The sequence below is a fragment of the Cygnus olor genome, chromosome 5, assembly GCF_009769625.2.
Source record: "Cygnus olor isolate bCygOlo1 chromosome 5, bCygOlo1.pri.v2, whole genome shotgun sequence".
NCBI classification, from domain to species: Eukaryota; Metazoa; Chordata; class Aves; order Anseriformes; family Anatidae; genus Cygnus; species Cygnus olor.
In genome coordinates this window covers 40,113,798-40,131,925 of record NC_049173.1, presented here as the reverse complement: position 1 = coordinate 40,131,925, position 18,128 = coordinate 40,113,798, and the positions used below count along the sequence as shown (strand labels likewise).

Here is an 18,128-nt window from a genome sequence, read left to right as displayed (position 1 = left end):
AAGGAACTTTTATGCTGAGGAGAACCCTCTGAAAAGTGGGTATTGGTGCTACTTGCATCTTGTCCTTGCTGGCAAGAGGATGAGCTCAGGGAAGAGTGCAATATCAGAAATATGTCTGCAGTGTATCCTTGATGTAAGTTCAACAGTTTGCTGCTTTAATCTGTTGCTGTCAGTGCCAGTACAACCAACATCTCCTGGGGACTGATCTGGTTTATTGCTTCCATTCATAGATTTTTATTTTATTTTATTTGTGATATTCAGAAAATGCTTCATTCAACATTGCAGGTCTTGCTTGATTGAAGCACTTAAATCTCATCTCTGGCGATTTTCAGTAAAGTTGTTCTTTGATCTGTTATTTCTTATCCAAATAAAAATAGCATTAGGCACCAAATTTTGGTTCTGGGTTTCTCAGATTTCTGAGGCTTGCATTAAATCAATTTGCTGCTGAGAAGCATGCTGACTGATAGCAACCTAAATAGCTTCTCTGATCTGTGGATTGTGCCTCTAAGAATAAACCAAGCATAGTGTCTATTCATATGAAATATTACAAAGGAGCAACAGACTGTAGGCTTTCATCAAGGCTCATTGTTGGTCAAAATAGCCTGGAAGCTGGGGTGGCAGCTCTAATTTTTCTAGTTTCAGCCTTAGTATGTTTGGCCTTGCAAAAAAACTAACTTTATAGTACAACCTTGAACAGGACTTTTTTTGCAGAAGGCAGAAGCTGCCAGAGCTTATCTGTGGGGCTATGTTTGGGGACGGACTTCCACAATGCAAGACCTGGAGTGCTTATTACCCTCTGAGTTGAAATCGGATGTTACTCCCTGAGGCACAGGTCAACACGTCCGTCATGCATAGACGAGACCGTCTGCTCCTCTCAGTTGGAGAGGGATGTTATTTTCTTAAGGAGCAGGATGTTATTCCTAGAGGTCTGCCCCTTGGTAGGGTCAAGAGTAATATTTTATGGTTAATGTTTATGATTAATTTTGGCTGTGGCCTTTCTTTTCAGAATTTCTATGGTGTCAGTTCAAGTTGGTAAGGGGAAAGCTTGACAAGGTTAAGGCATGAACCATATACTCACTTTTCCTTCCAAAGTAAATACTACAACAACAATGCACATGGGAACTAAGGAGCACATTCCTAAGCCAAACCATAAGATTCACACAGGGAACTAAAACAGTAGGATTCAAGAGGGTGGGTTTTTTGCCTTTTTTTTTTTTTTCTTTTTAATCCAAAGGATACATTTTCAGAAGGATGCCTTGGGAACTAGCTCAACACAATCCCGGGAGCAAAAAGGGTAGTTTGGCATCAGATTTCTTGTGCTCACATTACTTACAAATTAGTATTGTCTTTGTCCCTTTTCCCTCAAAAAATATCTGTTAAAGAAGTAAGGTGAATGATTCTCAGCTGTTCAATACTGCTTAAAGGAAAGGACATGCTAGCCTCACAGTGTGATGCAAGTTTATTTTGAATGTATGTTAATCTCACTTTTGGAATACATCCAGATTTTCTGCCTGGCTTTGAATAGGACCTTTAGCCTTCTATGCAACCTTTTCTCTTTTTAAGAATCTTCTCTTTTCTCAGCTTCTGGAAACTCTGATTTCCCTTCACATTTTTTGCTTATGCAATTGTTTCATAATAAACTTGAGGTTGGATTTGGTTTGCTACTTTAGAAGATACTTAAGACCAGAGAGATGGGAAATTTCTTTTAAAATCTCAAGGCATTCTTCTTGTTGTCAGGACATGGTGTATGAGTACAAAGAAGATGTATTCTTCTGCTGTTGTTAAAACTTCCAAAATAGGTTATTGTATGTAAGCCATAAAGATGATGACTTCAGAAGTGTGTACATGAAGCAGTCTCAGAACTCTACCTTCAGTGATCTGCATCATCGTTTTGGAGTTTTGGAATGCATCATCAAAGCGTAGGTGGGTAAAATGACAATTATATGAGAACTTCTGATGATGATTTTAAATCAGGAAAAAAAGAGAGGGCAAAATTCACATGGTGAAATACCTTCTCTCTCTCTAATTCTCAGTTCTTACTCATCCTCTAGCAACTAATTTATGTGGTCAGAGGATATATCTGATATTGTGCTTTCCTTTCAAATACAAAGAACTTAAAAAAAAATGAATCTTTAAAATTACTGAACTTCAGGCTCTAAGAGGAATAATATTTTGGGAGTTCATCCATCTCAAACATCAAAAGCATTTTGTGATAATTAAAACTCTATTATCCCACATCATGAATGTACGTCCTCTTCTGAACATTTGCATCATATCATCTCTCAAAGACAGGGTGATTATGACTGCTTCAAATCACATATAAAAGTTAGCACTGCTAGCCTTCATCAATAGTTCAATGGAAATCAAAAATGCTCAAAGTAAAAAAAAAGGCACATCACACTTCTGTCTGATTCATAACAAATCAATGGCACAAAATAATGCTATAGACACTGTGAGTAGGATCAGCAAAGAGCATCATCTTGCCCTCTTTTGAAGTTAATGAGAAATGGAAGACCGAAAAGTAGACACCAACATTTTATAATGTTTCCCTTAACTCACACACCTGGTCTTTTGAAGAAGGTCTTAACTCACATCATCATATGGTGATTTGTGGCTCAAGCTTTTCATTAAGACATTAGTTTTAAATTCTACTGCTTGTCTATTTACATAGTTGTACAGTTCTCAGTGGTTGATTCGCACTATTTCGATTAGCTATGAATCACGTAGTAGGCTTTGTCTGTGACTCTGTGACTAGTAGAGCTGGAAGTAAAAATTCTTAAGTGCTAATACAAATTCTTATAAGTATGATCAATAAGTATGATTAATCTTATAAGTATGATTAATTTTTTCTCAGAAAGAGTGGTCAGGCATTGGAACGGGTTGCCCAGGGAGATGGTGGAGTCACCGTCCCTGGGGGTGTTTAAGGAAAGATTGGACGCGGTGCTTAGGGACATTGTTTAGTGGGTGACATTGGTGGTCGGATGATGGTTGGACCAGATGATCTTGGAGGTCTTTTCCAACCTTAATGATTATATGATCTAATAATCTGGCTGAGAATTTTGCAGATCTATTAGTAGAGTTAATTTCATAAATCATTTCAAAAGGTTTAATCATTTATTGCAGTCCTAGCATTTAGAGTTTGAATACATTTCATCATTAGTAATGAACAAATGTAGGAGATAGATGAATGTACATTCAATTAACAAGGGTTTCTTAAACAGGGAGACAGAAAGAGAAAGACAGCAAAGAATTACAGGAAGGACACAATGCCAAAAGGAAAAAAAAAAAAAAAGAGAGAGAGAAAATAATAGTCTTGTAACACTGCGAATGAAGAAATTATTCCTCACTCAGTCCTCACATTCTTTTTAAGAAGTTGCAGAGGGTTTTTATGAAGGCCCAGCATGCCTAAACAATTTCACTCAAAAAGAATAAGTTGTGAAAGTTAAATCACCACTCATTTCTTCTGACGCTGTCTTCAGCTGTGATCCGTGGAGCCTGTTTCTTTCATCAGAGACAGAGACAGTACTGTAAGACCAAATTTTCTTAAGTGTGTGGGGACTACCTGTACGAAAACAACTGCTAGTATTACTTCCAGCAGTAGCCAATACATTAACCTATATGTAAACCAGAAGCTTCTGAAGCCTATGCATCCACTGTCATATAGAAAAAACTGGACACATTTATGGTTGTTTGCAAGATGCAAAACAAACAACAACAACAACAAAAACCCTAGAGCAAATAAAGCCAATGAAATGCAGCAAACATGCAGCAATACCAGGACTTGACAACTGTCACATTTTTTCATCCTTCCAAAGAAACCAGCACAAAGTGAAAGGCATATCCTATTTAGCTGTCTCTGTGCCTTGTTCTCTTTGCATCTGGAATCCCTTGGTTTGTTGACTCACGGTATTGGGCCTCTCAAGACCAAGGACTGCTTTGTTTGACCCGGTGTATTCATCAATATTTGCATTGTTAATTTCATTATTTTGCAAAGCACCTTGTCTCATGAAAGAGGTTACACAAAGAAATCACCAGTCTGCTTTGATTAAAGTTTTCTCAGAAGTTAATCTAAAATTCTACTGTCATCAGCTCATTTGCTTTTAAATTATTTCAATCACTACAGTATTCCAGCTTTGATTTTGTGCAATCCTGAAACAACAGATATATGAAAATTTCACTATATATTAGTGAAGTATATGTATATTTATATTAGAGCTATGGTTGGATCAATTTCTTCGGCCATATAAATAGCATAGCTTCTGTTAGAAGTGTATATATATACATATATATATATATATATATACACACACATATATAACACATAAGTGCATAATTATAAATATGTTTGCATATTTATAAACAAAATAAGTTAGGAATAATTGCATGCTTTTATCTACAATTTTAACCCATGGATAAATAGTTGTAACGTCTATGGGTATGAAATGGTGCATCTCTGAAATTACTGAATTGTATAAATCTTATCTGCCTATTAATTAGAAGAAGACAATTCAACAACTACAGCATTTTACAATAGTCTACCATAAATTCATTCTGTATTTATGAAATAACACTTTTTAATAACTCTAAAGGTGAAATACACTAACAATGAAATAATGAAGAATTCTACAGCATAGGGAAAAAAATAAGGTTTATATCTGATGACACCTTTGTATGTTCAGAAGAGTAGCATTTATTTTAAAACTGAAGGATGGGTCCAACTATTTTGAACTTCTATTCAGTTTTGGTGTTATTGCATAGGTTTATTCTTGGAAATTCACTTCAAGACACTAGGCAATAAAAAAATAAGAGAATGAAAGACAGCAAGTGTCTCTCTAAGTTGGACTACTTTGGCTTAGCTAATTTTTATTAGGATAATCATTATACATGTGTTTTAACTGTTCAGTGTCTATATAGATAGTTCTAACATGTTTCTCACTGTGGTAATTTGAGCTTCTGTCTTATTTTCCCAATACCCATGTGTCCCTTCTCTTCTACAGGAAGTGGATTGTAAACCGTTCTTCATGTTTGGTTAATGCCTAAATCTTGTTGATTATTTCTATCTAGTATCTCCAATTCATTTACATAGCTGAAATCTTTACTCAGGTTCTTGTCCTCTCCAGTCTTAATACAGAGTCTATTCAGTTTTTAAAAACAAACAAAAAAAATACTGTTTGATCATGTCACTGTAGATTTGTTGAGTATCGCCACTGATTCCCTCTTTTTAACTCAAATAGTTTGTTGTGATTTTTCAAGGTCCTTCATAGTATATCTCTGTCTTATTCTCCGCTGACATGATCACTCCAACCTCTGGTAACAACTTTGCAACACACTTATGTTGTTCTCAGAAACATCTAAGAAATCACTTTTTATTTATTTATTTATTTATTTATTTTTATGATACATGATGCCAAACCCACCTCAAATATACCAGTCTTCAGAAAGTTGCCTAGCATCCTGGCAAGGATGCTTCCAGTTTCTGTACTCCCCAAAAGGTCATGAAATTACTCTATAATTTTATTTATAAATTGAAGCTGTTTCCTATTCTGACTTTAGAGAAATTGGAAAAAAATATCCGTAATGATGTACAGTAAGGTTTTCTAGGCTATCAATCTAGAGTAATTCAAGTAACAGTAAAATATAGGTAAAATGACAATGTAATTTACATTTTTTTTTCTTAGTTAATGGAGCTCAAATATTAGTGTCTGGAGACATGAAGGATACATCCTTTGAGACACTATTTTAATATTATTTTGTGGGCAGCATGCTTTGATTTATTGAAAGTCATTTAAGAGCTTTTCAATATTATGTATCTGGAAATGTGACAAGTTGCCAAAAGTAGCATGAGAACTAAAGGAAATCCACATCCCCAGAAATGTGTGCAAATTGTTTCAGACACAATCCTCCCAAACATTTATTAAAATATCTTCAACAAATTTACATCTGTAACCTACTTATTTTAATGCTTTGCAGATCTCCAAAATACTATGTATCTTTTTAACAAGTGCACTGAATCTGGAATATTAACTGGATCAGTAAAGTAGAGTAAAACCTACAGTATCTCAAGAATATATTTTACACAGAAATTTTAAATACAATTGATAAAACAAACAAAAATAGAGGAGGAAAATATAGTCTTTTATTTACAGACAATGGTTCCTTAAGAATTTAGTTTAAAAATAAATACTCAATTCCATTACAATAACTTTTACAAAGTTAATCGTGTACATTTTGTTTTTGAGAAAATTAAACTTTCAGTTACATAGTAGAAACACACACGCATGCGTGCGCACATATACACACACACACATATATGTAATTACAATGTAAAGAGAGGAAAAAAGCACCTGAATCTATTTAGCTTATTCTTTTTGGATATTTATATTATATTTACCCAATAACTACTCAAAGGACTTAAATTTCTGAAAATAATATACTAAACCATACTAATATTCCATTTTTGTAGTACATTTTGTGGTATGAAAAGTGCAACATTGAGCTCAATTCAAATGACAGCAAATATATTACTGCTGAGTGTATGCGTTAACATAAAGGCAAAACTATGATTTTATTAAAGCAAATCACATGCAGACATGAGAGACTAAACCCTGTTATGTCTGTGAAACTTGCTAGGTACACACAGGATATTAATAGCATTGCAAGAGAATTTGCCATTTTGCTATGTCTTCAAAGAGAAGTTAGAGAGCCAAAGAGGCCTGTATTTTGATGTTTTTGAGTCAGATGGAGAGAAGAGAGGGAAGAGTACCAACAACAATAATGTTCAACAGTGCAACTATTCAACTCAAATTGATTGGAAAGGAAAACAAAAAAATCTCAAAATAACTAAATAGAAGTTGAAAATCATACTATAGTCCTACTAAAAACACTTTCTAGAGGCCAACTCTGATTCCTCCCAAAATAATCTTTCTTTATTTTTGCTTCCTGTACATTTGAACATGGCTAAGCTTTTAGCTTTGTACTTCAGAAAGTAATAGCTGAGTGGTATTCTATATGAAATGACAGGTTGTATTTTCAAAATCAAAACATTGAAGTTTAAATCATCTTTTCAAAGAGACTGGGGCACTTAGAAGCCTAAGACTCACTGAATGATTCCAATGTGTTGAAGTTACTTTTGAAAATTAGACGTGGCCTTTTTATGTTGCCCTGTATGATATTAAAATTTTACTCATTCTGCTCTCACAGTACATATGGTTTGCTTGTAGTTTTCCTGGACAGGGGCAGCTTTTGTTCTATACCTCAAAAACAGTGCCATTATAACAAATATGTATTTTCAAAAAAATGTAAAAGTATATACTGCCAGTCATTAGCTGGGTATTCACAGCTTTGCTGAGGACTTGTACAAGAAATAGCACTTTTCCCCACTCCCTGTAAACAGTCCTTATCCAATTTCATCTTACATGGAGCATGAGCTTTATCTTCCTTTGCAAGAGAGATCAGTGACATTTCAAAACCAGTGCAATATGACAAGAATGCACTTCATTTGATGTATCTTTTCTGAACTTGACACCTGAAAATCCTCTCAAGTTTTTCCCTTTTTCAAGCTATATGCAGATGAAACTATGCTGTTCATGCTACAGTAGCTAGCAGATTGGACCTGTTGAGCATGCACGTGGATTATTTCACCTGACGAGTACTCAAGGCCCCATAGAAGCTTGTCCAAGACAAGCTGGCTTGATTATCTGATATAAAATCATCTCTGAATTAAAACATACCAACAAAATCCCAACACTTCAATAGGAAATTCAATGAGGATGGAAAAATCAACTAGGAAGAGTGAGCTTTGTATATTTTTAATGGCGTTTTAACAAGCCTCTTTGTTTTCAGGTATGTTACAGTGTCCTTTTATTTGGCCCATTGATAAGTGAGTGAAAATATGTATAAAACATAATGCAAAAGACACTCAGATAGAACTCTCATATCACGCATACTTTTGGTCTAAAATAGAGCAAAAGCCTTGGTTACATAATTAAATGCACAAGTTCTGCCTCCTACTCAGAGACAGGCTTTCTTGATGTAAAACAATAAGGAACAGAAATGCATGAAACATTGTACTAATTTTTTAACCCTTTGAAACTGAAGCTGTTTAGCTGAATTACTAAGGTTCAAATCATGCTCAGCAAAGCTGTGGCTTGGAAGCTAAATGACCTCTCTTCACGCAACAGTTGAGTTTTTCTTTGACATTTAGCAACTAGTTTTATAACTATGCGACTTTACTTTTGATAAAACAAGGAGAGTGGGGAATAGGGCAGGAGCTCCTTGGGCCAGTTCGTTGAATTAGAACGTTACAGGGAACCTTTAAGGAATGAGATTCATACCTGAACCTTCTAATTTCTTTACGGCTTTCCTAAAAACACGTTAGACTGTAACACAAAATGAACAACTGGAATGAAAAGGAATCAGAAGAAGGATTGTTTTCATGCAGAATGGAAAAACAAAACAGAACAACAACACAGTTTTGTTCCTTCACCTTCTTGTCAGATTTGAAAGAAGTAGAGAATATAACTGTGATTTTGCTCTATTTTTTGTATGAAATGGTATATTTCCACCTAGTCTTGAATAAACTCACACCATAAAAACTTACTCTAAGAAAGTAAAACAAATAAATAAAATAAAACAAACAACAAAAAAACTATAAAAAGAACATGGCTTTTACCCAGTGCATAGTCATTAGCTGCTAATGGAAATATATTCCTTGAACTACAACTGGCTAAGAAATAAGCAGCAGGTGCCATACAATAAATATGTTAATTTGCTGATTATAGATGCTTCAGGCAGCAGGAAATAGAATCACATTTTTTGATTTCTACAGTTATGCAGTTTCTGTAACATGTTATCTCTGAATGGTTGCATAGGATGAGCATTTGCCCAGCAACAATGGAAAGTATTTACAGCATGCCAAATGAGAAAGTGAAAAATTAGAACTACAAGCTTGATCCTTCTGGGAAAAAGCAAATGGATCATTTGGATTTTTTAATGAGTAATTCACGTCACAGAAGATTGACCAAAATTTTGCTGCAGAGTCTAAAAATGATTAAAGAAAGACTTTCAAATGGTGAACAGATATTACAGCTCCTCTTCCTTAAAGTCACTGTATCTTAACCTATAAGGATTCTGTATGCCAGAGTCAATATAGCACATGATCTGAGGCCGTGTCAATACTCTTTAGGACTTTACGTTTATCAAGTACATTACAGTTCATTAGGAATCACAAAAACATCCCACCCTCATCTTCAGGATTATACTGTGCCCCAGCTAACTGAGTTAGTGGTTAACTAGGCTCATTACTAACAGTTTGGAATTTACTTCTAATTTTAATTTCTCTTCTGTTTATAATTTTCAGACTTTTTTTTTTTTGTGATACTTTTCCTTGCTAGCTCAAGGAGCCACTTAGTTCCTAATATTTTCCCTCTTTGAAGCAACTTATTGACTACAATCAAGTTATCTCTTAACATTCTATCTTTACATTTATATGCAAATATATAGGCTTATCTTCATAAGAGAAAAGCCAAAGAGAACTCTCCAGACAGCAAATCCTGAAACCCATTGTCATAAATGAATAAAGTCTAAAGGAGTTTAAAATGAATAAATAATGAGTGAGATCCATAACAAAATTAAACAAGATCCAGACAAGGCCACGAGTAAGCAAAAACTAGATGGATATGATTTTCTGACACTTTAATATTAGCCTGGTGCCTAAACACAGATTATGGAGCTGGATTTTCAAAATCACATCAGTGCTGTAATGAGATACATATTTCTTACTTGTTGGGGTGTTTCAGAAATTTCACACCCACACAAGATTAAGGCATCATCATATCAATATAAATACAGTCTTCCACTGCCTCATATTCATCAGAGAAAGAAACTGCTACCAATTTACTAGAATATCAGGGCAGTAAGAATCCTGTGCATCATACGGAAAACAGAATATTTTGTTCATGTTCTATGTAGAAAACAATTAGACTGGCTGTTGGAGGAATACCTGGGATACCCTGGCTGTTGGAGGAATATCCTCAGCAATTCAGGAAGCTTGAAATCCTGTATAAGCTTCATCCTTCCTAGAACTGCTGATGCTCAATTATTTTTCTCTCTGCTTTCTGAATATTCCAACCACTGGACCTTCATTTTCCATATGTACAGAAACTGAAGAACACACAGTTTCTGTTTTGTTGAAAAAATGTCTAAGTTAAATACAGAAGTATATATATTATTCAAGCTATACACTTACAACCTTAAAATAAAGCACATGGTAAAATATATATGAGTCATGGCAAAACACCTGGGTAGTTCTCATAGATTAATAAAAACACCATGAAAATATAATTTATACTGTAAAAATATCTCAAAGGTGCTAAAAATTCTTTCATTTTACTACCAGTAAGTAGTAACATTGTAAATACATTAAACAGCACTTCACAAATTAGAGATTTACTCACCTAAATTGAGTTCTTAATTAGTAAATTAATTCATTAGTAAATTAATTCATTAGCAAACTGATAATCCAGTTTATAAGATAGCAATGTATACATACCATTTTTTGTGTAAAAAAGCACCTACTGAGCAACATGGGTTTTAATAGTGTTTTGCTTAACAGACTGTAAGAAGCTTGGCAATAACAGGACAGTAAACAAACAAAGCAAAACAAAAATTCTCAAGACAGATCCACTTTGTGGTCACAGAAGCAAATTCCGTGTTGTGTAGAGGTATTTTAAATAAACTAGCTTGGAAAATGGTAACTGCCTTGCTACAGTTGGTTGGCTTAATTTAGTCCATTCTTTACTTTTACTTCTTTGACAGCAATGGTAGACATTTACCAGAGACTTCTGTTCCCATCTGTCTTTTTATTTTCTTTCTTTTCCCTTTCTGTCCTCCTTTTCTTCATCCCTCAAATTAGAAAGATCCAGTTAAAGTCAGACACCAAACTAAATTTAAGCTTAAAACATAACTTTTGATGACACTTGGTGACCTCAAGATGAATGCTGGTTGATGCCTATTTGTTACGTCTGTAGCACCTAGGCATTTCATAATTTAACAGTTTACACAGTATGTAATACCTGTTAATATCTCTTCTTTAATTCAAGTTTAGTTAAGGTCAGCAAGTATACCATTAGTCACGGTTTGATGACACCTCTGGGTACCTGTAGGGGTGTCAGTGTGAAATTTAGCTGATTAATTCCATCCGAGAGTCTTAAAGTCTTGAGTAAGAGAATGAGTCAAATGCTCTAGATGCACTTTTTTTCTACTTCACTTAAAAGCAGTATAACTACTAGTAGACAATTTAAGTCACGGGTGAAATTGTAAGCTAAACCTCCATCTTGAGAGAAAGGTTGCAACAACTAGAGATAAGGAAGAAATAATGCCTCTGTGCTACATAAGTTTTGAAGACTTCTGAAAAATAGCCTAAATTCTTAAAACTTTGGCTAGTTAATAATCTGAAAAAAAAATTATAAAACTGATCAAGGAATGCTTTACATCAAAAATTTTAATTTTAACCCCTTTTTAGATACATTTTTCAACATTTCAAAATGAAAAGTCAGTTTGAACTGAAAAATGAAACTTCACATATAGAAATTTTGAAACAGGCTAATTCAATAATTTAAAAACTTCTTGCCACAATGTATTTTTAATGAGAATTTTCAAGATCAATTCTTTTTCACAAACAGTGCTACTTTTGTTGATTAGTATTCCAAATAAAACATTTCATTGAAAAATTCCCAATTAATTCAAATTGCAATATACACTATCTTCATGATAGAAAACCATATCAAAATTTAACAGTTGTTTGCTTAAAGACTCATCAGAATTGCCTTGCTTGCTCTTGTTCTTTGGTTGTTATAAGCATTATTGCTCCTGTTGTTTATCACTGATAATATTGGAAATAAATGTACTTTATCTATTTGGTGTAAGACAGAAAACTTGGAATCACAGAACCAAACTTAAATCTTTGTAATTTATTTTTCTGCAATGGAAATAGTGGAACTAAAACTTAGTTATTTTTGTTGGTCTATTATTGACTGTTTTCATAAGAATTATGCTTATGCTTCTCAAGTATATCCATAGCAGCTAGAAACTCCAAAATATACCGTGCAATCTTGATTCCCTTATTTTTATGTATGCAAGAATGACAGAGGGACTCATTTAAGAAACCTGTAATATATGAAATCTTCAAGCTACATTCACCAACAACTGAGCAACAAGTGTTCATTTCTATTGATGAAGTTGTCTCACGTGTATCCTTTCTGTTTACTAAGTCAAAGGACTAATGCCTTGCCCACAGTATCTTTTGTACTTGGTTCTTTACCTAATTTATCTTCCTATCCAATTTCAGATACCATTATCATAAAGAAGGGGATTTCTCTCGTATGGACAAAAGAAGCATATTCTCTCCAGTTTGTTCTTCCTATTTATAGGCCATTATCATGCTTGTATTTAACTGCCATTTTTCTGTTTTATGTTAAATTAACTTCTGCTTCAAGATCTTTACTTCTAAGAGTCTGAATCCTTAAAATGCAGTCAGAATCTTCAAGTAACAGTGGATGTTTGGTGGATTTTTTTTCAGGCTCTCTTACTTCACAGGCAATTATTACAATGTTACAGGATGACAGCAAACTCTTATTTCTTCCTCAAGTTTTACTTTTAAAATTATTATATATATATATATTCTGGATACATTCTTCATATAAATATAGCAGGACAAGACCAGGCTGCAAAATATATGTTAGAGAGAATTATTAATTTTTTAAAAGAAAGCTTTCAATAGAATTGAAAGCCAGAGATTAAATGGCAAGTGTATAACTTCATGGAGACACACTGTTATATTTTAGCTCAATGAATAATAAAGACATCATTTTATGGAACTGGTAGTTTCCATACATGCTGAAATAAAAACATATTTCTTAATCATTTTTCTTTTGGAGCTCAGAATTTAGGAAATGTTAGATTAAAACCATAAAAATAATGAATCAGTTACGCCATTGATCATACAGCTAAAGAATTTGAAGCTATTCCTTTTCATGTGCAAAATATTGCTTTCATTTCAATGTGTGGCATAAGCTGAGGCTTCTATAAAAATATTTATAGTAAAATACAGAATAAATCTATAATTATATTGAATCAATTTTAGAAAGGTGCATCCAATACTCAAGACACTGTAAAATTACTTACTGCTGAAGTAAACAAAAAAATATTATGTAATAGTCCTTTGTGAGCTGAATGGCATATTCGCTCTAATCTACACAAAGCCCTGTAAATAACCTACAGGTTGTTAGTCATTACTTAACCCAGCATCCAAAATTCTCATCTTAGCTTTTCCATATTATTGCATTACATATAGAGTACTTTAAATAACCATTAACAACCAGATGCATTTTAAGCAATGTGAGGAAGAATTACAGAAAATCATTCTGAATTCCCAAGTAAAAAACATCTTAGAATTCCTTCCTCTGAAAGTACAAACTCCTTTGAAGGAACTGAAAAATCTTTAGTGGATTGTCTTGGAACAGATCAGCAAAGCACAATTCAATAGCTAACATAAGGTGCTCCCTGGGCCACGGGTGTAGTAAAGCATCATGAAAAGTATTAAGACACACTATCATTTTCATCTTTCTTCTCTCAGTTGGCAGTCACGTTGGCTTCCTTCTGACGTAGTCTTTCTTTCTGTTGTTAAAAAAAAGTGTTTTATTATCATTCTTTCCTCTGATTTTCCATCTTCTCTCAAGTTGCCATAAGCATTTGGTCTAGAATACTAAGAAGTACTGAATGAGTCACAGCAGATTAGAGTTTTCCTTAATTCAAAAAAAAAAACACAAACAAAAAAAAACCCTCCTGGAACACTCAAAGGAGGCTCTCAACCACTGCATTACTTACTGTAGGGAAACTAAGCTTGCTTTAGCTATACAGTTGTCAAATACCGTGTGCCTTTAAAAATACCCTGACTAACCAGCATCTCTGTGAAGACTAGTGCAGCTAGAGAAAACTAGATACATTTCTACTGTGACTCTTAACACCTTCTTTTGTCCAGAACGGTTTCTGCTGACATAAAGACTCTAATTTAGCATTAGGCAGATTGTGTTGTCTAATGACCTCTTCGTCTTCCCAACAAAGGTTAGTCAATCATACCTCTGCCGCCTGTCCTGCAATTGATATGCTGTGTTGGGAATGGAAATAATATACCGATTCCTTCATGAACATTTCCTTCCCTTAATCTCTCGCATCCCATAGTTTAAGAAATGTGACTCTAACCTCTTTGCCTTGCATAAAGATAAAAAACATTTTTATCTACAGTGTCAATTATTAGTCCTCTTTTTGTGACCTATGAAAAAAACTGGGAAACAGTAAGGAACAAAACGGGGATTCAATCCCTTCTACCATTATTCAACAGAGCAAACAACATTTTGTAAGGTTTTGAAGAAAAGAAGACACTTGCCCATTGGGCAAATATATACAGTGAGCCCCAATGCATTAGATAGCATTAAAGAAAATACAGGAGACTTTAGTGGCAGAGGGGAAATAACCAGAAAAGCAACACTCATTGTATTTTGTTATCTCAAACAGCAGAACCATGCTTAGGCACATCTAGCCATGCTGTAATTTTAATTATTGTAGGGCATTACTGCAGGGCATAAGCCTAAAGACTTGTCTTTGGGAAGAATAACAACTTGCTATGCTTAAACTGTCAAAGCATACTATATCACACTTCAACAAGAACAAAAACCCACCATCATCCTGAATGACAAGAACAGTGTCACAAAAAACATTCTGAATATCATGCTGAGAAACACATCATACCAGGCTAGCTGTAGGATTGATTTTCTTTGTTTCAACTTTCTTCTCTGCAGTCAACTTGCTTACTGATTGCTGAGCCACTTTAATTCTGAAACAAGATATGTACAAAAGACATCGTTAGGTTCAAAGAAATTAAAACTGCTCTAAGTCTGCTTGTTATATACTTTATCTGTAGGCACATCAGCCAAACAAAATTCTAATTACTACTCAAAGGCACTTTGTAAAGTACCAAAAAGTAGAACAGAATACATTTTCAACTGAAGAGAAAATCAAAAGCACAGTTTGTCTGCATTGCTCACTGAAAACCCCACTAGGCACACAACTTCTCCCTTCTTGCAGGATCTGGGTTTTATGGAATATCTTTCTCACCAAGACAGCTGCAGTATGAAGGCAAGATACTCCTATGAAAAAAACAAACCACAAGCTAGCTGGCTAGATCTTTTGTATATATAGTATATACCATTTTAGTGGGCCATTTGCCAGGCTACACATTTTATTTCCTTTGAAAACCTTGAAGTGAAAGCATCTGCCAGTTTTTTCCTTAATGTTTTCCCTGTTGCTTTACATGGAATTGCCTGGCCAGTCTCACTGATGTGGTGATAGGAGCAGAGGCAATTTAGAAGAGGTTCTTGCCTATGGATAGTTAAGGCAGTCTTGTGTACAGCTACAGACCAGTCTGCTAAATGCACTACTGAGATCAGGGAAAAGAGGATCACATCTGATTCCATTATTTCTATTCTTGCCTTTTTCTCTTAGGGTCTTGCAGACCCTAAATCCTTTGTTTCTGCTGGGATTCAATGAGAAGAACCCAATCAGAAGTTTTATCAAGAGAAAAAGGAGAAACAGAAACGGACAAAACAAGTCATTTTTTTTAACAAAAGCGGACTTCATTCTCCTCTTACAGAAAGGAAAGGGCAGGGGAAGCTATGTGCTAAACAGTGATAAAAAGGAAAGAAAATTCCTTGGACTCCTGAGACAGGATCTGGCCAGCTATCAGTGCCTTTAAAATGCTGATGTTCTAGACACCTACTTTACAATTCTATACACAAAATGTAGAGGGAAAGAAGTTGCAAGTCAGTTTTTACAAGCAAGAACTCAGCAACCCAGTTTTCACTACTGCACACAACATCAGTCTTTTACTATAAACAACACATTTCTTGGCACTCTGGAAGTGAAAAATTGTATTTTCTTCTCCTATTTTTTTTCCACTAGTAGAAATAATTGTTATGGCCAGTCAAAAAGTATTTAAAATACCATGTCCAGTTCAAGCTACTTTCGACACACTCAATTTTTGAGGAATTTTGGAACAAAAGCAAAAAGGAAAGTGGATTATAGCTGCAATTACTGATACGTATTTCCTTGCTGTAACACTAGCAGCAAAACAGATTCTGAACATCTTTTTAAAAATACAGAACGTATTCATAAGTTCCTCATTGTGTTTATCAAAGTTCAGTGTTGGAAACTAACATTCCTTGTCTGAGGTATGCATTTTAGAAGCTTCTCCTGGGTAGTTATTGGTGTTGTCTCACTTTTCAGTGCTTAAGAACAGCAGGAAACAGTTACACTACCTTTAAGTGATCTTATTTCCAACCCTGTTTAGCTACAACATTGATTCAAGCTGTAAGCACACCCTCAAATACGCCAATATGAAATTACTATTCTGTACATTTTTAAACATATCTGCACTCTTTTTAGAACGTAATTAGTTTTCCCTGTTTCCACAAGTAAACAACTAAGCTGGAACATACCATTCCATCTTTTTACAGTTTTTTGTTAATCACTACAGTTTGCTCCTTTATGATAGATGACAGCGGCCACTGGACAGCATGCCATTCCTCACAGCTAAAAAGTTTATGCAAAGATGATAATGCATTTCAAGTGACAGTATTCAGGTTTAGCACAATCATACGGACGGATCAATTTCTAAACTCTTCCCTATTTCCATCACATTTTTATTTTCTATCACATTCTCTTCAGTCCTAGGAGTGTTTTCTGAATAATTTTTAAATGTTTAGTGTCTACATTTTCATCTGAAGGGAGAATTCTAGGGATTATAAACTTTTGGACTTGAAAAGAAAATTATGCTCATCACTGATTTAGGCGTAGCTCTGTGTATTTTATTCCATACTTGCACCACTGCCAGGAAACCTGGAATTTTTTAAATAGAATGAATAGTTTGGAATACAGAATAAAAATAAACCAGCTCACTAACATGATTTGAATCATGTGATATTTGGCTCATAAAAATGACAGACATTATATATTACTCTTTGGTCTCCTAGGGAGTAAAGAAATCACTTTGTTAACATATGACTAATAAGATTAGTAGGCATTCTCGGAAACATAAGTGCATAATTTAAGATGAATGTAATTCTTTGGGATTTTAAAAGTAAAATAGTTCAGTTTTAACAAAACGGTTAGCTCAGTAATTACATCAGTAAAACATCACAATGCAAAGGTGTCTAATAAATAAAAATGATTCTTTGTTACACATGGGTAGGATACTAGGACTGGCTATTGTGTCTGGAAGCACTGTCCTTGAAATGAGAAAAATGAAATGGTATGAAAACCATCCAAATTCAAAATCATCAATTTGTTTAGTGGCAGAAGTCTTATCTTTGTATTCCTTTCCCTTGTTTCACTTTCATGAAAAAACTTTAGAAACGAACATGTAACTTACAAACACACAATATCCTTTATCCTCATCTAAAAATGAATGTGTGCATTACATTTGTCTGACACTGTTACTGAAACAGGTAAGTAAAAATTAACAAATCACTTAAAAAACAATTATCTAGTGACTACACAATTTTTGCTAATAAGACTTTGGTATGCCTCTTTGCTGTTCACTCTTTTTTTTTCTTTTGTACTACCTTTCCCTAGCACAAATAAAAATAATTACATTTGTATAAATCATATAATAGTATAACTTTATTAGAAAAACTTTTCATTTTTTTTCAGATTATACTTTCAAAAATATATTAAAATCAAAAGTAAAATTAGAGATAAGGTACAGAAAGAACTACATATAAAGTACAATTGAAAGGATAGAACTAAACTACCAATTATTTTCTGATGTTGTCTTAGACACACATATTATATCATTAGCCAATGTGCAAACATACCACACAATATGCTACTATTTTCAGTTACTGTTATAAAGTTGTTCAAGGTAGTAGACATAGCTTATGAGAATTTATATAGACGTTAATTGTTTAACTTCTTACAAAAGTATAACTTCCTCAGCTACTTTTAATTCTTCAGCAACTACTTGTTCAAAGTTGAAGTAAAACAAAAGCTAAGTGACAAAGTCAAAATGTAAGTTA

General features: G+C 34.1%; 1 protein-coding gene across 1 annotated transcript in view; it reads right to left on the bottom strand.

The window, feature by feature from the left end:
- Positions 1-6,114: 6,114 nt before the first annotated feature.
- The window catches only part of FMN1 (formin 1), a 194,501-nt gene continuing 182,487 nt past the window's right edge, over positions 6,115-18,128 (bottom strand). Inside the window, 2 exon segments of the mRNA XM_040558445.1 lie at positions 6,115-13,674; positions 14,806-14,890. Of these exon segments, the coding sequence (XP_040414379.1) occupies positions 13,630-13,674; positions 14,806-14,890 (130 nt within the window). The 3' untranslated portion in view covers positions 6,115-13,629.